The sequence below is a fragment of the Aspergillus neoniger genome (genome assembly GCF_003184625.1).
Source record: "Aspergillus neoniger CBS 115656 unplaced genomic scaffold BO87scaffold_9, whole genome shotgun sequence".
Classification (NCBI taxonomy): domain Eukaryota; kingdom Fungi; phylum Ascomycota; class Eurotiomycetes; order Eurotiales; family Aspergillaceae; genus Aspergillus; species Aspergillus neoniger.
The window spans coordinates 808,764-832,995 of NW_020291137.1; the positions used below are offsets into that span (position 1 = coordinate 808,764).

A 24,232-nucleotide genomic window follows, 5' to 3' on the forward strand; every position below is an offset into this window, starting at 1 on the left:
TCTTTAGTAGCTAGCCTATTAGCCTATACCAACTGTGCGGATGATTTAATGATCCCCGGCCTGATCGGGCATATAATCCTTAGCCGTCTGCTTGGTCTTATCCATGCCCTCGTTGGCCTTGTTCTTGGCGTCTTGGGCATACTGGGAGGCATCGGAGTCTGTACCAGCAGAGTATCTCCGTTAGCATTACTCCGATTTTCCCTTCCAATTCCCCTAGTCAATAACAAAGGAAAGAAATCGACATACTCTGCTGCTGTCCCATCATCTGGTTATAGTAATCCTGGCCCTTGTTCTTGGCGGTTTCAAGGTTCTTCTTGATGGAGTCCATTTTGTCCAACTTCCTATTTCATTGGTCAGTTATCTTTAATCCATTTCTTCATTTTAAAAATGATGGGATATACATACGAGTTAACTCGTGAATATCACTTCAGTCCAGAATACAATTAATTTCCTTGCGGTAGTAGTAGAACAGTTAATGGAATAGTTAGTGCAGGTATGTAGGCATCATCTTATATTTCACCTGACAGGTAGAGATGAATCATAGACTTTTCTGCTATGACGTTGAGTAGAGTCTAGAAGGTTAATGGTGGGAAAGGCTATCTGGACTATCTAGAGATAGAATAGTATGTGGTGGATGTCAGATGTTGAGTTTATTTGCTGGTTGAATCGGAAGTTGTCGGTTCCATGGGTGGGATGGGAAGGGTAAGGCTGTGGGTGTGGGTGTGGGTGACATCTTCGACTTCTTCTATTCCGTCGCCTACTCTTCCAGCTAGATTGTTAGCTACGTAGTTAATGAATTCATAACGTTAGATGGGTAGTTAGTTACTCAGATAATTAGGAGTCCATTGTGTTGGTTAATGGTCTAATGGTGAGTTACTAGTTGGCTACTTAGTGAGGTCGCTCAGCTATTAATTCATTACTATAGTTATGTAACAAGGTAGTTAACGATCTACTTCATTAACGATGAATCTGTGACAGTTTTGTCCCCAGTCAGATCTTAGTCATATCGGGCCGTTTCAGTACGAAGTTAGCTACTTTGTGACCAACCAGTTAACGTAGTGATGTTCTATTCCTCAAGTGTAGCATACCCCTGCAAGCGCCAATTCAACACCCTCAGAAACCGAGTAATTAATTAATTTATCTATAGTGGCTATACCCCTGCTTCCTGTGAATGTACATGAAATCACGAGTGAGAGCTTGGCGAATTCTTATCTTGACTGACTGACTGACTGACTGACTACTTACTACCCTATTGAATGGGTGTATGTGTATAGATGGGTTGGTTGGTTAGTATTTATTACTACCTACTGAGTATGCTGTATGTATCTGAAGGAAGTAGGAAGATGTCTTAATTACTCCTTCACCTACTTCACTAGTAGCTGCCACAAGGAATGGTTATACTATCCATCCAACTCCGAAATCCAACAACTTTATGAACGGGTACCTGTGCCTACCAACAACACTATTCTCATCCCCATCCTTTCCATCATCCTTCATAGCTACATAGCTTAGTTTAGCTTACTAGCAGCATATTTATCCCCACGAGTATCTGCACCTAACCGAGGCCGAACAAGGCTGAGTTGAGTAACATTGGGGGCTAGTGTGTTTAACCATTGCGGTGGATCTGGGGGCGGCAAGCCGATGAGCTGCTTTTCTACGTGATAGTAGGTGTTGGGTGGATGAGAACCCTAATGATGCCAGGTTGGACCGTGTATTGAATGGGACTGAAGGATTAGTAGTAGGTAGTATTCGGTGGTGGTTATGCTATATCTGGTAGTAGTGTCTAGGTTGTGTTGGTTTCAGGTGGTTTGGGGGTGTTTGTCATTCCGTGAACTCCGTAGTAGATTCCTGTATGTTATCTAGTCTAGTTGATGATGGTAAGGATTGTGTTGTATGTTGTGTTTATTAATTAATTTGGGGGTTGTTTTGTTGCGACGTGATTGTTGGTGGTGGTGTGGTGATGGTATGGATGTGCATTTTTACTTACACAGTATGGGAGGTCGGACATACTTCTGAGTAAGATACTCTGTGAAATATTTCGGGTAGGACGATCGGAATGGTGATTGGAATGGAGAATTTGATAAAAATGATCGGTGGAATGCGGAAATATCCTCCGCTTCATTCTTATCAATGCTGCATTCAATCAATGTTGATCTTTGTTAATGATGTAATGTACAGTGAATGTATTCTGTACGCGACTGGATAGAGGGGTAGAATCTAAAGTATCAGCACTACACATCATAAGTCAGTCTAGATAGTAGATACACCGTAGTACTCGGTGGATGATCAAGCCACGCGAGTGACGGATGAAACGGACGATGGAGCCCTGCGATAGAGTCCGGTTGGCTGGCTTGGCGTCTCGCCTGATATTCAGATTTCAGATCCATCAGATGGAACTGACTGTTTATTGTGCGAAAGCACCATTGAGTGTTTCACATCTACCAGTGGCGTTCGTCCCGAGGATTGGACTGCCTAGACCACACTATTAGATTAGCGGCGCGAAAAGAAAGACCAAAACAACCGAATAAGACAGTCGTTTTGCGAATGGACGCGGCTGGACTGTCCTGCAGTAGCCCACCGGTAGGGCAAAAAAGTCAGATCAGGGCAACATCCCTGCCACAAACGATGGTTCCCCTCTTTTCCTCCCACCACACGAAATATGGACTGTGTACAAAGCGAAGGGGAGATGCTGCTGACGAGATGTGACTGGTCGGTGCCTGGATGTGCGACACGTCAACTTGGTCTTCAATAGGCCGTGTTCCCTTTGATGGGCTCCAAGACCCGCCGAGTTCGCCACATCAACATTCGGCCCGGTGAAACCTGAACCTGGACCTGAACAGATGACGGCACCTGATTGTTGTAGTTTCAGTCCCGTCCAGCCTAGTCTAGTTCGACTTTTTTTTGTGTATTTGGAAAACACCATTTAGTATTCTCGTGTCGAGTGGCTTAGTGGTCAGGCACCGCCAATTTCCCTCCTTTTGGGCGGAACGACCCAAGGATTGCCACGCTGATCCCCCTGAAGGAAGCGGAAAAGAGAGCCCTGCAGGCAACATGACCGCACGCTTCCAGCTGAAAGGCGGTTTCTCCCAATTTCCCCAACCAAAAAGTCAGTGCAGGCAAGGAACGGTAGAGCGTGGCTGAACTAACGCACCAGCAGACTACTCAAAAGTCAATCCGAAGAACAACTGCCCACTCTGGCCCCAGTTCAGCCAGTGAGAGGTGTCTGTGCCATCCAGGCACGGCTTGGTGAGACACTGGCGTCAATGCGAACCGCCAATCAGCCAAACTACTGGGCCTGACCCCGAGGATTCCGACCAGACCCTGCCAGATTGGTGTGTGCCTGGAAGTAGAGTATTTTTTGACTTTCTGTTGCGTGTTCTTTATTTGCTTCTTTCAATGGTAACAGCTGTAAGATGAGATGGCTGCGTCAGGTACGAGGGAGAGCTCCCCAATCAGACCGAGGAGGATGCTGCGCTGGTTCCGGGCCGCGCCCGACCACTGCCAACCATGGAGGACGAGATTGCCCTGGGAAGACCGGTGAGGGTCGGGCAGTGAAGGGCTTAACGGGCATTGGCGGAGATCGAGGGTTCACGAGCTGTTGGCGGTGGGGGGAGGGAAAGAAAGAGTGTGGGTCGGGGGGGTCAAAAAAGTAATTGGACTAAGTGGAGTCTAGGCTTCATTCATGAGAGAGCGAGATTGAGAGACAGAGAGTGAGGGTAAGGAAGATGGATTCTTTGGTGTTGTTACTTGTTGGTGCGGTGGATCCCGACGGTGATTCACCCCCCCATACCAATTGGTACCATACACACCATACATCCATCCATACATACATACCACTGGCTCCAATTCCAATACAAATACTCTCCCTCTCCCTCCTTCGTTTCTCACCTGCTTCTTTCCCTCTCCTCTTCCACCTCACAGTCCGTCCTCTCTTTGACGCTCGGTCATTCCTTCTTTCCACCCTCATTCCTTGGGTTTTTTTTTGCTCTATACTGCTGTGCAGTACGCATTCCTTAGACTCCTCTGTCGACCAGAGCATCAAACCTTCCAAAAGAAAACAGTGACCCTACATTGTCGACCAAAAGCAAATCACTCCACCAAACAACCACCACAATCCTATATCAAACAACCCACATCCATTACAATGGCTCCTCTTTCCAAGTCTCTCGCCCTGGCTGGCACTCTCTTTGCCGCCTTTGGCTCTGCTGCTCCTGTTGAGAAGCGCTCAACCGAAGTTGTTTACCAGACCGTCACCTCCGTCGTCTGGACCACTGTCGACGTGACCACCACCATCTACGGCGCTGCCCCTACCGAATCCGCTGCCGCTAGCCCTACCCCCGAATCTCAATACCAGGTGCCCGGCAACAGCCAGCCTGAGCAATCCGTCAACTACCAGCCCTCTTCCTTCACTACCTCTACCTCCACCGCTTGGGGCGCTGCTTGGACCCCCGAGCCCGCATCTTCCACCACTTCGACTTCCACCAGTGAGTGGGAACCCGCCTGGACTCCTGCCCCCACCAGCTCCAGCTCCACCAGTGAATGGGAGCCTGTCTGGACTCCTTCCACTACCAGCCAAGAGCCCGCCTGGACCCCCTCCACTACCACCGTTCCCGCTGCGGCCACCACCTCGGCCTCCAGCTCCAGCTCCAGCTCCAGCGGCAGCAGTGGCAGCAGCGGCAGCAGCAGTGGATACTCCGGTAGCTGCTCCTCCGAGTCTCCTTGCACGGGTGATCTGACCTACTATGTGGCTGGACTGGGATCTTGCGGCATCACCAGCAACGGCAACACCGACATGGTGGTTGCGCTTCCCCATGGCATCATGCAAGACAGCGACTGCGGCAAGACCGTGAAGATCACCTACAACGGTGTGACCGACTACGGCACCGTCTGGGACAAGTGCATGGGCTGTGACGATGTGTCGATCGACCTGTCGGAGAAGCTGTTCAAGAAGTTCGGTACCGAGTCCGAGGGACGCCTGACAGGCGCGGAGTGGTACATTCAGTAGATGGCCGGGATGGAACGGAAATATTTTACCCTTCTTGTCACTCGTTGATTGACTGATTTAGATATGATGATTTTGATTTCTTGTTTATACCTTAGCACACACACACACACATTCTTTAGATTGTCCTGGGGACGAATCTATCTGCAGTATGACTGACGTGTATGTATCACGATTAGAATGAATAAGAGAAAGAAGAAGAAGAATAAGACTGTTGAACCTGTCTTAGCCAATTTGCCAGAGCGCTTCCTTCCCTTCCCACATCCGTAGGAATAGCCTCATCGTCCATCCCCCTTTTAGACTGACAATCCTGTCCTCTCAGCCGACAAATCTCCTTCTCCCGACACCCCCTCCCACAAACTAAGACATCGTACCCCCTAGTCCGTCTGGCCCAATACTGGTTAAACACATTCCAATCCGTCTCTATAACATCCGTCAGCTTCGCCCAGAAGTGCGGTCCAATGCCAGCAGCAGCAGCAGCAGCAGCACCGCCCCCAGCCTCCGCCCCAGCACCAATGCCATTAGTACCGATACCAGCCCCATTAGGATAGACATACTTCCCGTAAGCTTCCATAGCAGAGTAATACCTGAACCATTGCGGTTCTATCTCACCACTACCCCCCTGAAGACCATGTACAAACGGAGGGAATCTCGCAACATACTCCTCGAAATCCAATACCTTCCACCCACCACCATCCCCACCACCACTAAACTGCACATCATACACCCTAAAAGCAGAATACCCCGACGTAGGCGTCATCGCCGGCGCCATCATCTCCACGCCTATCACTTCTCCTTTCTCCACTGTCACCTCGTTGATGTTGTTGTTCTCCACAGTGATCTTCCCTTGCCGGTGCCCCTGATTCTCATGACTATCACTATCACTATCCCGACTACCAGCACCCCCATTACTAATACCAGAAGAATGAGAACGATAAAACACCCCAAACGTATCAACATGTCCATGACCACAGAACACACCCACGATTGTATCCTTGTACCTATAGAGTATTTCCCGTAGGGAATTCGCATACGCAGGTAAAGTATCTTTACTCGAGATAGGGATATGCGTTATCAAAAGGACTTTAACCCCCTCTTGTTCCGCAGTGTGGAGTTCGTCGATCAGCCACGTGAACTGGGCCATGGGGTCGACTGGCATGGGAGTCGTGTAGAGGAGGTTGAGTCGGTAGTAGAGGTTGCTGTTGTAGGAGATTATTTTTATTTTTATTTTCGGGTTTGGGGGCTGGGTTTGTTCTTGTGTGGGTGATGTGGGAGGGAGGGTATGTGTTGTTGCGTATGCGCCGGATGTAGTAGTTTTTAAAGTAGGGTTGTTTTGGAGTGTTCTCCAGTGGGTGGTTAGTGCGGTGTAGGTCCATTCTACGTTTAGTTCTTTTGGGATGTTGAGACTCCCTGGGAAGATGTTTACGGGGTGGGTGTCGTGGTTTCCGATGGCGGAGTAGATTGGGTGGTGGTTGTTGTTGTTTAGTAGGGTGTGGAGGGCGGAGTTGGTCGCGTTGAAGCTTGCTAGCACTGATGTCTGGCTTGTGTTCCAGATGTCGTGGGCGACGATGTCGCCGGTGAAGAGGGTTAGGTGTGGTTGTTGTGATTGTAGTGTGGAGAGCATGTTGTGTAGTAGTCGTAGTGGAGGATCGCAGTGTGGGCTTCCCCAGGTTGAGCATGGGGTTTTGGACCGGCCTGGGGCATCATGGGCGTGGTATTGGCGACAGCAGATGGGCTTGCGGCAGTGGGTGCTTGTGCCGGGCGTGTATTGGAGGTCGACGTGGGTGTCGGTGATGTGGGCGATTCGGAGGGTTATGTTGTCATATTTGTAGTTGTTTGGGGTAGTAGTAGTGGCGGTGGTGATAGGGAAATATGGGGGAGGGAAGGTCAGTTTGATAGGAGGAATCGGCGGATACGGACACAAATCCAACACGCTGGCACATAAGGTTTGCGCGGTGTCTGATGGAATGGACAGTTGACGAAGCACATAGTATGCGCTGGGGACTTGGGGGCCTATGAGTCCGGTGCAGAAGTCGGCGTCGAGGATCTGGGAGGATAAGATTAGTGAAATGTCCGAGGTGGAGACGGTAGTAGAGTATTTATTATTTACCTTGCTTAACATGCATACTTCGGTGAGGATGGTCTGGAGGGTCGATGGACCGAGTTGAGATGCTTGTTGAAGTGAATTGAGCAGCGTCTATGGGCGCAGATCAGCGTGGTCCATGACAATCTGGATGAACAGTCAGTCAGTCACCTCGCAGGCAGTGCAGCTGGTCGCAGCTTGAATGTCGTGCCAGATGATCTGGGTCCAGGTTGGCGCTGTGGTGGCTGTCGCTAGGACGGCCAACAGAAAGGCGGGTTTCATGAGAAGATACTGCATTGAGGGACTGACTGACTGCTGCTGTTGCTGCTGGTCGGGGTTTTATGGCCTGGCGATGGCCGGGCGTCGAATTGGGACATTTTGAAGGGCTCCATGTGATGCCGGGCGGGAGTCAGCAGAGCAGAAAGGACTGAGAATTGAGTTGGTGGATGATACTCAAAGTTATTTAAGGTACTTGGCAGATGCAGATGCGATGCAGCCATATCAGTAGCAATATTGGGCAGTTAGGGTTGGGAAGGTCGGGGATTATGAATAGTTGAAGAAATAGTGGGAGAGAAGAAGTAAGTTAAACGGATAGTTATTATCCCATGCATCTCCCGTCCCCTGCAGTATACCCAAATCAATCAACTGGTGGTATACTGTTGGTACCCCTTTCATATTCTTTTGCTTACTATCTAATTATTAACGGGCATTTCTGCATACTCCATGCAAGATGGACGACCACTATGCAATTTAGCCTGCATTCAAGGCCGGCTGGCTGAGGAACTGGAATGTCCAGCACATCTCCAAGACCATCCAAGAATGGCTGCGAACAGCTTCAATCTTGGCGCAACACGCGAGGAGCCGCCGATCGTCGGCTTCGCTATTTGGATCGTCCCAATTAACCGTATTCCTGGATCCTTTGAACAGAATCAAACCATAATATCATCACCAACTAATATAATGCTATTATCTAATCCGGGGGACCCACGCACACAAAGGAAAAAAACACTGGGACTTTGTTAGTATTAATTAGTATTAGTATTTTTTAGTTTTAACCTTCCAGGCTTGACTTGACTTTCTCTTCTTTCTCTTGTCTCCGCTTCCCCTCAATTTCTGCATCCACTTTTCCCTTTCTTCACCTCATCTCTTTTCCCACCATTTTACTCACACAATCTCCCTCTCCACTATAACCTCTCCCTCTTTTTATCTCCCTATATATCATCTCCAAGATCATGCTTTGATCCGATCATGGCCCGACCTCCCTGTCCCCCCTCGTCTTCCCTCTTCGCCCTTGTCGCCCCAACTTCGTCATGCAAGACCAACGGCCCGAGGTTCTCACCGTCTCCATCGTCTTCTTCGTCATCGCAACTGTCTTCGTGGCCCTGCGCTTTATCTCCCGTATCTTTATTGTCCAGAAGGTCGCCCTCCATGACTATTTGATGCTCTTGGCCTGGGTACGTTTTTTTTTACTTTTCCCCGTCCTTCCTCTCGTCTTGAGTCAGCTCCTCATCTCCGATCTTCCCGCAGGTCCTCGACTTCGGCTTCTCCTTCTCCCTCTTCTATGCCACCCACAAAGGTCTGGGTCTGCACGATTCCGATATTCGCGAGGACCAGCGCGCAGGCCTCAATCGCGCCGACTATGCCTTCACCGTCCTCTACGTGAGTCGCCCGGGACTCCTTCCTCCGCCATCGCTCCCCTCTGACTGCCCCAGAACCCGGCCCTCATGGCCGTCAAAACTTCCATTCTGGTCTTCTACCTAACCCTCACCCAAGGCGAGAAGGTCTTTCGCTTGGCCAACTACGTCACCCTTTTCGTCGTCAATGCCGCCGGTCTCGCCCTGACCCTCGTCAATGTCTTCCAATGCCGTCCCGTCAGCGCCGCCGTTTCCTATCCCTTGCCCGAGGGTGCCAAGTGCATCGATATCCTAACTCTATACCTGTCCTCGTCCCCGGTCAACATTGTTACTGATCTGGCCATTCTCTTCCTGCCCAATCCCATTCTTACGCAAATGCGACTGCCGCGCAAACAAAAGATCATCCTCGTCATCACCTTCAGTTTTGGATTCTTTGTCGCCGTTGTCGACGTCATTCGCATTGCCTACATTCAAGATGCGGCCACCTCACGTCAGATCGCATTGAAACAAGTCCATCTGCAGGATACTCCGGGTGATGACCTCAGCTGTACGTCCCCTGTCCTTTCTTTCTCCCTATTTCCTGCTGATCGCCCCAGGGTACGGGGCGTTTTCATTCATGTGGTCCGTCATAGAAGTCAACGTTTCCGTCATCTGTGCCTGTGTTCCCAGTCTCAAGCCGCTCGTCGCGCGACTCATCCCCAAGCTGATCCGTGACACTGACGGGAGCTCCCAGGCCACAGACCTTCCGCTGCCCGCCCCCGATCCTCCCCCTGAGCTCCCGACCATCACCGGGCCTCCTACTGCCCGGCGCGCGTCGCGCTCACAGCAGTCCGCTATACAGGACAATAAGCCGTCGCATTCGGAGAGTCGCAGCAGTCAGGCCGCTTCGGCCCGGGTGGATCTGGCTGATATGTTGACCACCGCGCCCGAGGCGCCTCCGGATGTCGAGAACCGAACGAACACCGTCACCACCACCACGTCGTATCCCCCAAGTATCACCTTCTTCGATTTTGTCAATATGAAGAAGCCGGCCAACATGTTGAAGCTGAGCAACAAGGAGTCCATCGCGCCGATCGCGCTGACGACCATATTGTTCTTCCTATGGGGATTTGCCTACGGCTTGCTGGCTATCCTGAATGAGCAGATCCAGGATATCTTGCGTCTGGACATCTGGCAGTCGTTTGGTCTTCACGCGGTCTACTTTGGGGGGTATCTGGTGGCGCCGACGTGTGTGGGGGGCGTTGTGCTGAAGCGCTGGGGGTTCAAGTGCACCTTCATCACCGGGCTGTGCATCTACGCCTGCGGCACTCTGGTCTTCTGGCCGTCAGCCGTACTGACCTCGTACCCTGGTTTCATCGTGTCCAATTTCATTGTGGGCAGTGGACTGGCGGTGCTCGAGACGGCCGCCAATCCGTTCATTGCACTATGCGGACCGCTCGAGAATTCGGAGATTCGGCTGAACATCTCGCAGGGTGTGCAGGCTATCGGCAGCGTCGTGTCGCAGCTGCTGGCCAAGAAGGTTCTCTTCAAAGCTGTAACCGACGTGAGCACTCTAGTTGACGTGCAGTGGACGTACTTGGGCATCGCACTGTTTGATGTGCTCCTCGCTCTCGCGTTCTATTACCTGCCTATTCCAGAGGCATCAGACGAGGATCTCGAGGAATTGGCCAACCGCCGCCGCGCCGACAACCGGGCCACTGTCGCCGGTGTCCCCGTGGTCTGGCTTACACTGGGGCTCGGCGTGTGGTCTCAGTTTTTCTATTGTGCCGGCCAAGAAGTGATTTCGATGAGCTTCGACAGCTACGTCCGCGCCGTGCACCCGCTGTCCTACCTCAGTCCCTTTGAACAGCTCACGGTCGCGCACACGGTGTTCGCGATCGGCCGCTTTCTCGCCGCCTTTCTGCAATGGTTCCTCAAACCCCGCTGGATACTTATGCTCTCTTACATCGGCATGATTCTCTTCTCCATCCTGTGCATGCAAATGACCGGGCGAACCGCCGAGGCCATGGCTATGATGGTGTATCTGTTCGAGAGCGGCGCATTCAGCATTATCTTCGCCATCTCACTCCGCGGCACCGGTCGACACACCAAGACTGCGACCGTACTGCTCACAGTGGCCATCAGCGGCGGTGCCTTCTTCCCGTTCGCGCAGTACGCTGCCGAGCTGGTAGGCGGGATCCGCTATTCCTACTGCGTGCTGGTAGCGCTATTCAGCGCGGGCGCCATCTTCCCCATCTACCTCAACGTAGTACCGGCAGCCAAGAAGCAAGTGGACCCGGTACCAAACGAGCATCTGCGGCATCCCCGCCGACGCAGTCGCATCAAAGCCAACGTGATGGCGCGCGAAAAGGAGAACCCATCGGTGGGTGGGGTCCTCTCGCGCCGGCGTAGCGTAGTGTCGGAGCCGTTGCCGACGGTGCAGCTAGCCGACCACACGAAGCAGACGTCGGGAGGATTGATGCATGAATTGGCGCCATGGCCAGAGCAGGGGGGAGAGCGTGCAGAGCGGGCTGATTAGCCTTTTTTCCTTTCTCTTCTTTCATCTTACTATACCATTGTTGTTTTGACTATCTCTACGGGAGGAGATTTGCCATGATACCCTATACTTTTGGATTGTGTTTTAGCGTGGAGTTGGCTGTTGCATTGCTGGAGTCCTGTACATATATACTTGCATATATGCGAACTAGCTATGATGAAGTAGTTAGTGCATTTATTAATACTGACATTATACCCATTGTTGATGAAGAGTAATCAGAGAGATAATGTAGGCCTGAGAGAAGTAGTAACAACGCTACTACCTACGATTACCTCATAGTACAACATTAGTAAATACACCCGAGATACAATCTACTCAACAATTAGGGTTAGTGGGGAAGGGAGAGAGAGAGAGACCCTTGTATGCCCACAGGAGTGAAGCTGTGCCTACTAAGTAAGTAGTATACCTCATGACCAAACAAAGACTGCATTGACCAACCAGATTTGGGAGGCTACAGGAATAAGATAGGACGGATAGGAAGGAAAGGGAAGAAAAGGTAACGTTCATCATAAGTCGCAGTAGGAGTATTCCGACATAGACTTGACTACACACTGAGGTACTAGTTTCCTGCTTGCTAGGTAGATGCACGTGGTCTTGACGCCATCTCCAACACCCCCAACTCTCCCATAACCCAATTAATCATAAGCAGTCTTGGGGAGAGACACGAATAGTCTTAGGAGGCATATCTCGTGAGGGGATCACAACAGCCTCTGCCGTTATATGAAAGAGTTCGTTAAGTGCATTGCTTTTCAGAACTGTCATCTCAGCTAATCACTAGTCGATCAGGACTTAGTAAGGAAGAACTGTCATTAGGATGAGGACTGGGCATTTGGCTGATTCATGGTTACCCGGTGTGAATAATGAATATGGATTAAGGTAATTGACATGACTCGTGAGATTTACTTCAATCATGCAGAGCAATGTACATATGGTCGTATCTAGACTTTCGGTCATGATGTGATAGGACGAAGGATAAACTAAGTACTAGTGAACTGCGTTCCATGGGCTTGTGCATATAGTGGGACTATGATGCATGCGTCAAGCATTAGTGATGATTGTGAGTTTGAGAATGTTTGTCTACGATTAGAATGGTATATGCAACTACAAGATTTATGGATTATGGATTGAAAAGGATATCATTATGCATCCATCTAAAACTACCAAAACACCGGCGCCTCTATCCATCGCGCTGAAAGGGAACATCAAACTGCATAATCGTCATGACATAAGCCGTAGGGTCGGCTTTCGCATTTACCACCAGTCACCCTGGTCCTTCATGGCGGCAGCCACCTTGGTGAAACCGGCAATGTTGGATCCGGTCACCAGGGAAGGCAGGACACCCTCGGCGGGGGTGGCGTACTCCTGAGCAGTCTCGAGACCGTTCTTGAAGCAGTCGCGCATGATGTCCTTGAGACGGGCATCAACCTCCTCAGAAGTCCAGCTGAGGCGGGCAGAGTTCTGAGCCATCTCCAGACCGGAGACAGCGACACCACCGGCGTTGGCGGCCTTACCGGGGGCGTACCAGATGGCAGCAGCGCCGGAGTTGGCGGTACGGTGGGCCTCGAAGGTGTCGATGGCCTCCTGGGTGCAACCCATGTTGGAACCCTCGGCGATGAACTTGCAGCCAGCGTTGATGAGGACCTGGGCCTCCTCGCCGGAAACCTCGTTCTGGGTGGCGGAGGGGAGAGCGACGTCGACCTTGCCGACGTGAACCCAGGGGCGGGCACCAGCAATGTACTTGAACTTGTTGGCGTCGCTGAAGGGAGCAGCACCGACGATGCTGGCGAGCTGCTTGCGCTCAACCTTGGTCTGAGCAATGAGCTCGATCTCCTCGGGGGTGAAGCTACCCTCGCCGTTGATGATGAGGGAGCCCTGGCTGTCGCTCAGGGAGACGACGGAACCGCCAAGCTCGATGACCTTGAGGGCGGCGTACTGAGCAACGTTACCGGAACCGGAGATGGCAACGCGCTTGCCCTTGAAGGACTCCTGACCGTTGGTGGCGTGAGCAATCATGTGCTCGACGTACTGTTATCGTTAGTACTGTATTCGAAGACTTGATGTTAAAGGATTGACATACGTAGACAACACCGTAACCGGTGGCCTCAGGGCGGATGAGGGAACCACCCCAGCTGCCACCCTTACCGGTGAGAACACCCTCCCACTGGTTGCGGATCTTGCGGTACTGGCCGAAGAGGAAACCGACCTCACGACCGGTGACACCAATGTCACCAGCGGGAACGTCAGTGTCGGCACCGATGTGCTTGCAGAGCTCGGTCATGAAGGAAACACAGAAGCGACGGATCTCGTTGTCGGACTTGCCCTTGGGGTCGAAGTCGGAACCACCCTTACCACCACCCATGTTCAGGCCAGTGAGAGCATTCTTGAAGATCTGCTCGAAACCAAGGAACTTAAGGATGGACAAGTTGACGGAGGGGTGGAAACGGAGACCACCCTTGTAGGGACCGAGGGCGCTGTTGAACTGGACACGGAAACCGCGGTTGACCTGGACGTTGCCGGCATCATCCTCCCAGACGACACGGAACTGGATGACACGCTCGGGGACGGAGACGACGGCGAGAGCCTTGCGGTATTCGGGGTTCTTCTGGAAGAGGGTGGAGTTCTCAAGGGTCGAGGCAAGCTCTGAAGAAGATTGATGTTAGATTTTTTTTTTTTTTTTCCTCCCTCTTTAGTTTTCGGAAAGGAGGGACAATTGAACGTACCCTTGTAGGCCTGCTCGAACTCGGGCTCGTGAGGAAGGTTAGACATTTTGAAGGGAGGATTGATTGAGAGAACTTTTAACTGGGGTATCTAGAAAACAGGAATATATAGAGAAAGATGAAAGAAAGAGAAGTAGTCTGAAGAAGAAAGAGAGAAAGGGAGAGGGAGAAAAGAAGAAGAAGATGGCGAGGGGGAAAGGCCGATTTATGTTTTCGAGGAGGGGAGGGGCGAGGGCGGGGAGAGAGTCAGAATAGAGGGAGTGGATAGTATGAGAGGGAGAACAGCCGGAGTCGGACATAAAGTCCCCCCCCCCCTCCCTCAGGCCATCCACTGTATAGTAAGTAGTCTAGGGAGTCTCCGCTGCAGGCGGGCATTTCCTGGCAACGCCCCAGACGGCAAATGATGCCGGCTTCCGGGGCGGGTTTAACGGTGGCGCCGAAGTTCGGGCTGTTAGTCGATACTTTGAGGTCACAGAATCTGTCCGTTATCTATCGGCGGGAATCCGCTGGCCCGCCCGCCAATGGCAGTTGCCCGCTCTGCCATCGGGAGGAATCGGGTGGCAACGGAAGTATTAGGGTAGGGTAGGGTAGGATTTTTTAATTGCTTTCGAAGCGAGAGAGAAAATTCTTCTCTTCATTATTATGAGCCATTGGTACAAGCCAGACAAGAATTCTTTTCCCTCGGAATCCATTAGTTTAGTTTTTTCCCTATAGTATAAGCAATACGCCGTCGCAATCTAGACTTGTTGGAATCTGGAGAGAAACTCGCATTTGCCTGCACGCCAAGAAATCCTGCAGACTGGCGGATCACCTGATTACTCCTCTCCTATTGGCCTGGTTCCCCCCGCTGCACGGGGAGGTGCTTATCAGATGTCCGGATTTCCTTTACCTACTCGTATCGTCAAATCCTCTGCACTCAGCCAATACAACCTCATCTTCCCTCTCTCTCCCCCTTCACTCTGTCTATCTATTTCCCCTCGTCACCCCCTCCCCGGAGATCATTCCTCCGAAATTAGGACACTATACATTGAATTTACACAGACACGTTGCCTTCTCTCCCCATGTTCCCCGGTGAGCCCCGACGTGGGGGAATGGGCGGCAATCACGGTGATTCCCATACTTTAAAGCGTTGTCACGGTCGGACACGGTTCACTGGGCGGTCTGATCATGCGACCACCATGGGGAGTTCACCGGTGAGCCTGAATCAGTCTAAGTAGGTTTCTCATAGGAGGGAATACAGGAATACACTTGGTTGCCAACCAGTCCAGGCGATGTCGGTGTCACATCACTGTCCCATTAGATTTAATCTTCTGCCTATAATGCTTGGAAATAGTGACTGGTAGGTAGAGAATGATTGCAGTGTCGGGAACTTCTCTTGGATGAGTTTCTTGGAATTGGAGGTCCCCGATGCATGTGAATTCCTGTAATCGAATAATTAAATCATGGGAGATTCAATCAAGAAGGGCATAAACTAATTAAACTTGTTGGAATGGTTCCTATAATTAATTATGGTTATTCAACCATTGAATTAGACTTACTTGATGCATTTACATAGTCACTAAGTAGGGTAGTAGGATAATCACTTACAAATGTGGTAGCGCCGTGTTGCCGTTGCATGTCAAAGTTTCCCGACCCAACATGGAGTGGGACCCGTTTTTGCCTATCAGTTGCCTCGCTAATCCTTGCCGTACTGCCCCGGGCCAATCAGCAATCCACACTGACAAAGCATCACGATTCACACGCCGGCTCTTGCTCTCCCCACATCCCGGAATGCTAGTTGGAAGATCGCCAAGCGGACTAATGCATCCTCCCCCAACTCTGATATACTTCGAGGGGCGCAGGTTGGTCATGATGCTTGATGGGTCATTATTCATATTGATTGGGTGGAAGTGAGAGGAAAAAGTTAATTGTGCCATCGTGGGGGCTGCGTGGGTTTGGGGGTGACTCGGTACGGGAAGGTTTAAGTGCCGGGGATGGTTCGCTGGTTGGTCTGGTTCGAATCTGGGGTGCTGTTCATGGTGTCTGGTTCAGATGAACTATTTGCTACATATGGGGTTGATGATGAAGAGATGTGACTGCTAGCAGGATTAACCTTTGATTTGTTGTCTGTGCTGTCCGTGCTGCCTGTGTATGTAATTATGTATGGGTGAATCCGATTCCTTCCGTAGTCACATTGTGCGGGAGTTGAATGCCTGACTCTTAGGGCATTCATCCATCCATCTATCAATGGGGATGATGAATCCTCGATTGTTTACTGCTTCAATTGCCTTTTGATATTAAATATTCCAGCTAAGTAGGTGTATAAAAATCTCTATTTCCTCCCACTGCTCTCTCCTCTTCTCCATCTCCATCCCCTTCAAGATCCGGACTCTATATGATATCCTCAACCACAGAACGGACTATCAGCCTATAACCCTACTTTATATACTCTTTATATTCCCTGTCTATACATGGTCCATCAACAATCCACTATAATCTTCCTATGTCGATCATGCGATCCCATTGCCTAGAGACTACGAAGACAGGCAGCCGAAGAATGGACACCCTGCCACAGTCGAGCGGGCTTGCCCTAATTTACAGACCAGGCCAAAAGAATAAATTTATACTACATACCATCCTACGCATGAAAGGTCTTGGACACCAATTTCTTCGAGGGTATAACCTCGATATGACCAAAAAACCGGTTCCCACTCGCTCATCATCCATGACCAAGTTGAACCTTGCATGTGTCAGAGGAGAGATAGCCAAATGTTCAACAGGCCCATCGGAACTATTTAGGACGAGGAAGAGGTAGAAAATTCGACATATCATATCGACCATGTCGGGTGTGTTCACTATAAAAGTACATCATACTTACTCTGGTACGTATCCCAAGGGTATACAAAGCTACAAACATATTGGTGCAATCACTAATGGGAAATCGTTCAATATAGTATATATCCTAACTCCTGAAACCGATGAAGAACTTGATCTGTGGTTGTGACTGGGATAGTGGACATACCACTGCTAAGCACACCTTCGTGAAAGGGATCATTTCCTATTCCGAACCCGGAAATCTGGGACGTGATTTAATGAGGCTGGATACAGGACCCTAAAGGGGGTCCTGATAAAGATGCACAGCCACTATCATACATAAAAGTCATCTCGACAGAAAAGGCTTAACCCTAGCCACTGAAGATCTCGATACCAATCTTCACCCGGCCGGACAACCCCGATAGCATTCGCCCGAGACATAAGGGGAAGACACTTTCGTCCCCTTCATTCGTCCAGCTTACTGGCCAGAAACATACATGTGGCCATTTGTAATATGTGGAGGCTTTCTCGGACGGAATCCAACAATTTAGGAAGCTTGTCTGGCATGTCTGAGTCCTTCACTTACTTTTCTTTCTACCAGCATTCTGGTTCTTGATGGTAATGGTAAACCAGCATCGCCTCCAAACATGCCACTCGTCTGGATTCCCATTCGATAATAGCATCATCCGGCTGGATGATGAAATACCCTGGTCAGATACTTCCTGACGTGAATATATATTTATATACAACCGCAGGCGCGTTTCAAACTATCTCAGATGATTGTTTGATGCAAACCCCAGCTGTAGAAGGCACATGTCATCATCTGAGAGATGAAAGGCCCTTCTGGAAAGCACATTGGACTAACTAATATGAGGTTCAAAACCAGGCAAGATATTGGCTACAACGTCTGTAACATCTAACAAGCATGATCCGAGACTAGATGTACGTCTTCGCAATTCCACCTCCTGAATATAATTATTCCCTGGATTTAGATGACATAGAACTACTGAGAGAGACACACCAATGCCTGCTCGAAGAACTCTCAGCTAGCCACGCGTATAAAATATATACATCGCCATGAAAGAAATATTGAAAGAGGCCATTTCAAGATGGCTTAACCATCTCAGACAAGCCAACGGTCCCCGAAGATCTCCGGCGCCTAACTGTATCAACGGCGCAAACAGATGATTTGCTTCAAGAGATCACAGGTCCTCAGCTGAGAGCCTATAAAAGATCATCAAAATTAGACAAATCAAACCGGTAGCCATTACCAACTCTATCACAATAAGGCCACTGTCTTATACCAAACAATCCAGACGTTCTGGTCGGTATCAAAGTTCGCTTCTACTAAGCGGGTAACCCGATGAGGTTAGCAAAGACATCGGATGAAACATCAGATAACCAGACATCAACATAGAGCAGTTCTGTATCAGCACATAACGTCCTGGACAAACTATTCAGCGTTGGATGACGAGAATTCGGACGAAAACCCTCGCAGTCAGACGAGGAGGGAAACGAAGTATCTCCGGCTACAGAGGGAGCGGGACGCATCCGCAGCTGAGCTGAACGCGGACGTTGGGATTGAGCGACAGTTGTCCGGTGGCAAAGATAGGCTTGAGGAACAGCCAAGAAAATCCCACCTCTCGCTCGAGAGCATTACCCTCGCCAGGTGGAAGATTCCGAGATACAGCACCGACAATGGAATAACCCGGTATGTTCCGTCGAGCTAGTACCTTGCTTTGCCCTATAAGAAGAGCATACCTTGGCTGCCCAACCACCAGAGAGCACATGGTCTGCGAGTAATCCTCTCCAATTGAGCGCTTCTCCAGAGATCGATGGGATATTCCTAGCCTTCGAGAAATTGACTTCCTGCTACATATGTGGTTGTGGTTTTTGTCGGCTACTGGAGGGGCAGAATCAATGATGAGCAAATTGTAAATATTGCTCTTGAGACAGCGACTACTCTCATAGAATGCGGCTTTGGTGGTATCAGTGGCCAACTCTCGGTCGGGCTTGCTCTCTATGGGATTTCTCAGTACAGTGACTAGATGCTATCCACTGTGTGCTTATTCTTATCACCTACAGAACAACAAGCACCACAACCATGTTCAACTCGTCCAGACAACATGTCCTAATATAACGATCCTCTCGCTCTGCTACCACTTCTGTATCGGTAAGCCCTGCAAAATTGGAATCTACATCGGTACAACTGGCACCCGCGCCGCACACGTAATCTTGATGGAGACCGACTGGTGCAGTACGAACCACAAACAGGTGTTTGGCCGGTGCCATCGGATCGGTCAGAGAGCCAAAGTCGTGTTCGCATATGTCTTCCAAAATACCCAAATCGAATGCGAGCAACTTGCCCTCGACAAGCATTTAGCACGGTTAGCACTGGGAAAGACAATAGACTCCTACAACCGAAAATGAACAATTATTCCCCCCCCCCCGGGGGGGGCCGCAGCATCAGCGAACCGCAGAATTGAGAAAGACAGATCTCATAGAAATGCCTGTGGAGAGGGCTGTACAGTGGGAAGGATTGACAAATCAACTGAACAACTTACAGGAAACTGCTGTTGAATAAAGCGAGCAAAGGAGAACCATGGAGAACTCATGACCATTACAGCCATACCTGCACAGTGGATACCTATCGCACCACCTCTTTAACCCCTATCTTCGAAGTCTGCTGCAGAAATTGCCGTATTCCGAAAGCGAAGACCCCGGGTGTCTTGTCCTCGTCGATAATTCTTCGAAACGGTTCTCCTTAAGGCCCGTGACCATCTTAATGTGGTACTCACAAGCTGAAGAGAGGGCTCATGTGTGCCCTAGACAACAGAAAGACACGCACCAAATATCGCTGACATGATTGTGTGCCTTCGACAGACGACTGCTTAGGGCTGTGCAAGATATATACCCTGAAACAAGAGCCAGAACATATCGTCTGCCATTCAAGATTGCTAGCCCTGCTGCCCATGTTGATAATACAATCCTTCTACAATACTGAATATGAGGAGGTTAAAAGCCAAACCAGTACCACCGAAGATGCCTAAGGAGGCAGAAATGAAGGACGAGTCCACCCAAGTAGGATGGACGACCGACTTGCTCCCCAAGGTGTCGACCACTACAGGCGCAATAGTAACGCAAGCCTTCGAGCCGGTTTATTCTAAGCCAGAAATGGGGAATAGCTTTTGGAAGTTTGCCACCGCAGATGGCCAGACTATTGCAGATCTGGGTAAACATGAATCATTATTCTCCCAGCATCTGGTCCAGGCTGGATCGTTTTTGCGTTGATATCAATCTACAAAAATGTTAATGTTGTATGATGCTTTGCCTCAAACATCTACAAAACGTTTGTCTTGGTTAGCAGCAAGAGAAAAAGGAATTCCTCTACAATCAAAACGCATCATCGGTTTTGTGACTGCTATGACAAATTTCAAATAGACGTGTGACATTAATCTTTCACACAATGACCGATCCTCGTTGGCCTTTTGCGCATTAGGGCTGTCTGTGTCTGCATGACCGCCATGTCTAGCTGTCATACTATCCCGCGCGATGTGGACGAGGTTGATCCCTTCTGGACAGTACAGCACATAAAAAGGGTATTATCGACCTGGATCATGCTCAACAAGACTCAAAAGACCTCAGATCCATATGCGATGGTTGACGAAAACAACGACAAATTGTCAGAAATTGCGACATGTCTCCCGTCAGTTATTATGTTAACGCTGCAGGGTCAAACCTCCAGAACTTGTGTCACAACACACACACACACATGTTTGATACCCCTACTCCACAAGCTATCCCGGATCTTGTGGCCACTTTGAATTGGGAGCTTCTCAGAGCATCACGTCCACCGATCATGGTTTCAGGCTTCCCGGCCGACTGACCATTGAAGTGGCATGAGACATGCATAATCCCACTTACCAAACTAGTATATAACGAGAACGAAGTCGAAAGGCGACCTACGCTTTTTCTCATTCATGATATTTCTCTTCCTCTTCTTCTTCTACCTCGCGATCGTCGTTTTTTTGGTGCTGCGGCATCGTATCGTTCGCTTCTTGCAGTCGTTTCATCCATTCTCCATCGTTTCTTGCGTGTTCTATCTATCGATTGACGATCCAGTGTGGTTTCGCATCTCTTTCGCTTCCTTTTCGTCGGTATTACGTGTCATACTCGTTACTTTGTCCATCATGGCGGGTAGAGGGGCTGGACAGCGCCGTCGCCGCCGCGTCAATGCGGGTGGTAGATCGCGAGCCGTGCGTGAAACGGTGATCAAGCCTCGTTGGTTGTGGTGTATGAGTTGTCTGCGAACCGCTGTGCGCAACTTTAAGCCTCAAGGAATGGAGGAGCAGGTCGCCTTTGACATCGAGTGCATCCTGGATGGGGAAGAATCGATCTTGTGCCGGCAGTGTTGCGGCCGTCGCGGCGGGTGTGAAATATCTCACTGTCGAACATCGACCATCCGTTGCTACCGGGGTTCCAGCAACACGCCCGCCAACAGGTTGCAAACCTACGTAGAGAAGCAGCAGAAATTCTGAGTCTGTTTACTCTGTGCTTGTTTCTCGTGCCCTGATATATGGTCAAGAGTTAAAAGTACTGGAGATGTGGCCGCTGATAGCAAGAATATCGCCTGGCACATCACCATGTAAAGCTCCCCTTGATTGGGCTTTCCAGATACCAGCGATCTCTATATATATGGTATCAAGCTGTACGAAGCACGGACATGTGTATTACGAACAGATTGACTATCTGAAGTCCCAGCTAACATCGTCGTTCCGCGCCATCTCTTCGAGGAACGATCAAGCAGCTGTGTCCAACCGGTTACTACTTTCCAATTATTCGGTAACTTTCTTCATCTGGGTATACCCAGTATGGGAAAGTCAACTGCTTGGCGGACGACTGAGGCATTGCCTGCGGGCCCTGTTGCTGCTAGCATTGGCAGAGCAACGACAATCTGAATAGTGCACTTTGGCTCCGTCTTCTGCTGCGGCACCTGCTCCTGCTGTCGCGGTAAGTTATCCCCTCCCGCGGGTGCACGCGCGAGGCTAATAACAAGCAGCCTCTGTTGCCTGAGGTGGGCTTCACTCCTGTTACCTCTATGCAAGGGCGAAACCGTGATTATTTCGAATGTGTTAGCCGCCCCGGTCACCAAGGGTGCTTGGGTTTGCGGACCACCCCCGTATCCCGCGGGCACTCCTAAGGCTCAGTGAGATCGTTCTATCGCGCAGCGGGTAAAGATCGCAGTCTGGGCTTCGTCCCAATTCGTGGATCTGCCTGCGGCAAGCGGGCTCGCCAGAATGTCCGCGGAGCACCCAGCCGTACTGCAGGACTTCCTCCCTGGAGAGGGCAGCAGCTCCTCTTTGGTCGAGAACGCCGCTGGATTGCGGAGCCGGTTCTACGTTCGGTGCCCTTTCCATACCCCAGTATCAGGTTATCGGGGCGTGAAAATTCCCAGACATTGGTGCCTCGCCCTACAATTTGAATCTAGCAGCCACAGCCAACTTCATCGTCGGGACAGACAAGACGTCATAAGAAGCAGTTTGAAGCTCTCTATAGTGTTCTGGGAAAGGCCGGAACAAGATGGGGGCATGTTTACTACGTTCAACCCAGAGGCCTATGCTGAGGCCGCTCCGCAAAGTCATATTCAAGCGGTGACCAAAACGGTCCATGGGCTGCGATTATACCTTTCACCCTATCTCGTTGAAGCGACTGAAGGAGGTGGTCTACTGATGGCTGGGTATGAACGTTGGCTTATTTCTTACACCCTCTCTACAATGTAGCCCTAAGCGGCTACTACCTTTGCGCTATCCGTCGGTTGTTCATCTTATACCCTTGAGCTGGTGTTCCTGTCGAGAATGTCTCGTGCAGATGATATATCTACGTTGTGCATGTCCTGCATCGGCATGTCTCTCAGGAACTGATCGGAAGACCACTCAACAAGCATCGAAGGATGTCTCAAGAACCAATCTCGTCGCTGTTGCCCCCCCCCCCCCCCCCGGCCATTGGGCATTCAGTGGAAGGCTGGACTCCAGCAGAGAAATCGAAATAGAGACATGGGGTACCACAAATATCTGCCATGCAAATGGCCTGGACTTAGACGTTCAATGCACAGAAGTGGCTGCTCGAAGTTCTTCGTGCTGTTGTCAGCCTCTCTCGTTTACATCTCTTCCTTTACATCTTGGGTCCATGTCAGCTGGAAAATGCAACCTGCGTGCTTCAGGTGCCGCGGCAGACTGGCAGCGTGTATCGTGCTCGCATTAGTTTAGCATCTATACCATCTGTCCGGGGCCCTTCGGGCAGGGCCACGTAAAGACGCGGACGATGCTCTTACGATGTGCCCTACAGCCCGCTGCAATTCTTATGCAGCAGCAACCTTGGGAGATATAACATTTTCACACGAAGCTGAAACTTCATTCTGTTCATTATATCGCTTGATGAATGCCAGAAGAAACCCTTGACCAAGCACAAACAGGCAACGAATCTATCGTGTGCCTGGTTTGGTAGATGGTATGATCAACGAGATGATAACAGGAAATCAATGCGGTATGAATATGGATATGGACATATATTGGCCGAGAGGAATCGAGATTCTGTCCAAAGATCACTGGGTTCAAGTATCTTCGTTTTGATGGTTGATCGTTCGTTCCAGGAAGGACACAGAAATAATCTGTCTCATCGGCATGACTGTGCATATGCAACCTTAATCTGGCGTCCAACAACAACTGCATTACTAGATGAAGAACCTATCCACGAAACTCACAGGTGTTCCCATATATATATCATGTTCCACTCTTCGAAATAGCACCCTCTACTTACTATATATATCTACCCCATATATGGTGTAGAGCGAAAGTCCTTCACCCACTAACAGCCCATGAAACGGCAGGCGAATGTCCTTATAACCAAAATTTGCCAGGTCCATATCTATATCCATGAAGTCATTGTGGTGGAAGCCATGCGGTCTTCAAAATCAACCTTACATTAACAGAGCGACTATATAAAAAAAATCAGGCCTGTATCAAGGAGCGACAGATACCGAAGAGAACATATGCGTTGCGGACGAACACAAAATGAAGCCAGAGGATACAACCCGCCCACAATAAAAGCTTCATCCATCTCCCAATACCTTCGTCCCGTTTCTAGGGTTTCTTCTGGCTAAGATCATCCCTACAAGATCTCCTTCGCAATGGTCTTCTCATCGTCTTCCTGGGCGAGGGCTTACCTTTCGACCACAATATTGTCGGCAATGGATATTCGTTTGAGAAGTACTGATCTGCGAGGCACCCATTAAGTGTGCCACGAATCGCACAGACTATGTACGGAATCGCAGCACTCCCCGTTAGCGACAGACACCATACTTGCTTCGCCACTAATGTATACATTAAAACTATCTGGGAAACTACTGGATCTCTGTCTATCCGGGACTAGACAAGAGTTGACAAAATCCTGGAGCAACACGCTACACTG

At 50.0% G+C, this 24,232-nt stretch overlaps 8 protein-coding genes across 8 annotated transcripts; 5 read left to right on the forward strand and 3 right to left on the reverse strand.

Annotated features, from left to right (window-relative positions):
• Positions 1-28: 28 nt before the first annotated feature.
• Positions 29-461, reverse strand: BO87DRAFT_374865 (uncharacterized protein). The gene is made up of 3 exons (XM_025622887.1): positions 406-461; positions 247-341; positions 29-158 (listed from the first exon to the last, which is right to left on the reverse strand). The coding sequence occupies exons 2-3, from the start codon at positions 326-328 to the stop codon at positions 46-48; spliced, it is 195 nt and encodes a 64-aa protein (XP_025481992.1). The 5' UTR covers positions 329-341; positions 406-461; the 3' UTR covers positions 29-45.
• A 3,192-nt stretch (positions 462-3,653) lies between these two features.
• BO87DRAFT_374866 (RlpA-like double-psi beta-barrel domain-containing protein) lies at positions 3,654-5,219 on the forward strand. Its single transcript, XM_025622888.1, has one exon. The coding sequence runs from the start codon at positions 4,145-4,147 to the stop codon at positions 5,003-5,005; it is 861 nt and encodes a 286-aa protein (XP_025481993.1). The 5' UTR covers positions 3,654-4,144; the 3' UTR covers positions 5,006-5,219.
• On the reverse strand, positions 5,092-7,595 carry BO87DRAFT_241180 (PPN1 endopolyphosphatase family protein). The gene is made up of 3 exons (XM_025618835.1): positions 7,257-7,595; positions 7,113-7,199; positions 5,092-7,049 (listed from the first exon to the last, which is right to left on the reverse strand). Exons 1-3 carry the CDS (start codon positions 7,380-7,382, stop codon positions 5,178-5,180), a joined length of 2,085 nt encoding a protein of 694 aa, XP_025481994.1. The 5' UTR covers positions 7,383-7,595; the 3' UTR covers positions 5,092-5,177.
• Positions 7,596-8,189: 594 nt separating this feature from the next.
• Positions 8,190-11,448, forward strand: BO87DRAFT_457468 (putative MFS monosaccharide transporter). The gene is made up of 4 exons (XM_025628806.1): positions 8,190-8,539; positions 8,613-8,744; positions 8,798-9,266; positions 9,316-11,448. The coding sequence occupies exons 1-4, from the start codon at positions 8,396-8,398 to the stop codon at positions 11,235-11,237; spliced, it is 2,667 nt and encodes an 888-aa protein (XP_025481995.1). The 5' UTR covers positions 8,190-8,395; the 3' UTR covers positions 11,238-11,448.
• Positions 11,449-12,372: 924 nt separating this feature from the next.
• BO87DRAFT_374868 (glutamate dehydrogenase) lies at positions 12,373-14,252 on the reverse strand. The gene is made up of 3 exons (XM_025622889.1): positions 13,976-14,252; positions 13,333-13,895; positions 12,373-13,280 (listed from the first exon to the last, which is right to left on the reverse strand). The coding sequence occupies exons 1-3, from the start codon at positions 14,019-14,021 to the stop codon at positions 12,507-12,509; spliced, it is 1,383 nt and encodes a 460-aa protein (XP_025481996.1). The 5' UTR covers positions 14,022-14,252; the 3' UTR covers positions 12,373-12,506.
• Positions 14,253-18,128: 3,876 nt separating this feature from the next.
• BO87DRAFT_453531 (uncharacterized protein) lies at positions 18,129-19,222 on the forward strand (the record flags this gene model as incomplete). The annotated part of the gene is made up of 4 exons (XM_025628541.1): positions 18,129-18,133; positions 18,183-18,476; positions 18,737-18,800; positions 18,851-19,222. The coding sequence occupies 4 exons, from the start codon at positions 18,129-18,131 to the stop codon at positions 19,193-19,195; spliced, it is 708 nt and encodes a 235-aa protein (XP_025481997.1). The 3' UTR covers positions 19,196-19,222.
• Positions 19,223-20,955: 1,733 nt separating this feature from the next.
• Positions 20,956-21,303, forward strand: BO87DRAFT_424158 (uncharacterized protein; the record flags this gene model as incomplete). The annotated part of the gene is made up of 1 exon (XM_025627210.1): positions 20,956-21,303. The coding sequence occupies one exon, from the start codon at positions 20,956-20,958 to the stop codon at positions 21,301-21,303; it is 348 nt and encodes a 115-aa protein (XP_025481998.1).
• Positions 21,304-22,062: 759 nt separating this feature from the next.
• BO87DRAFT_424159 (uncharacterized protein) lies at positions 22,063-22,545 on the forward strand (the record flags this gene model as incomplete). Its single annotated transcript, XM_025627211.1, has 1 exon — positions 22,063-22,545. The coding sequence occupies one exon, from the start codon at positions 22,063-22,065 to the stop codon at positions 22,543-22,545; it is 483 nt and encodes a 160-aa protein (XP_025481999.1).
• Positions 22,546-24,232: the final 1,687 nt, after the last annotated feature.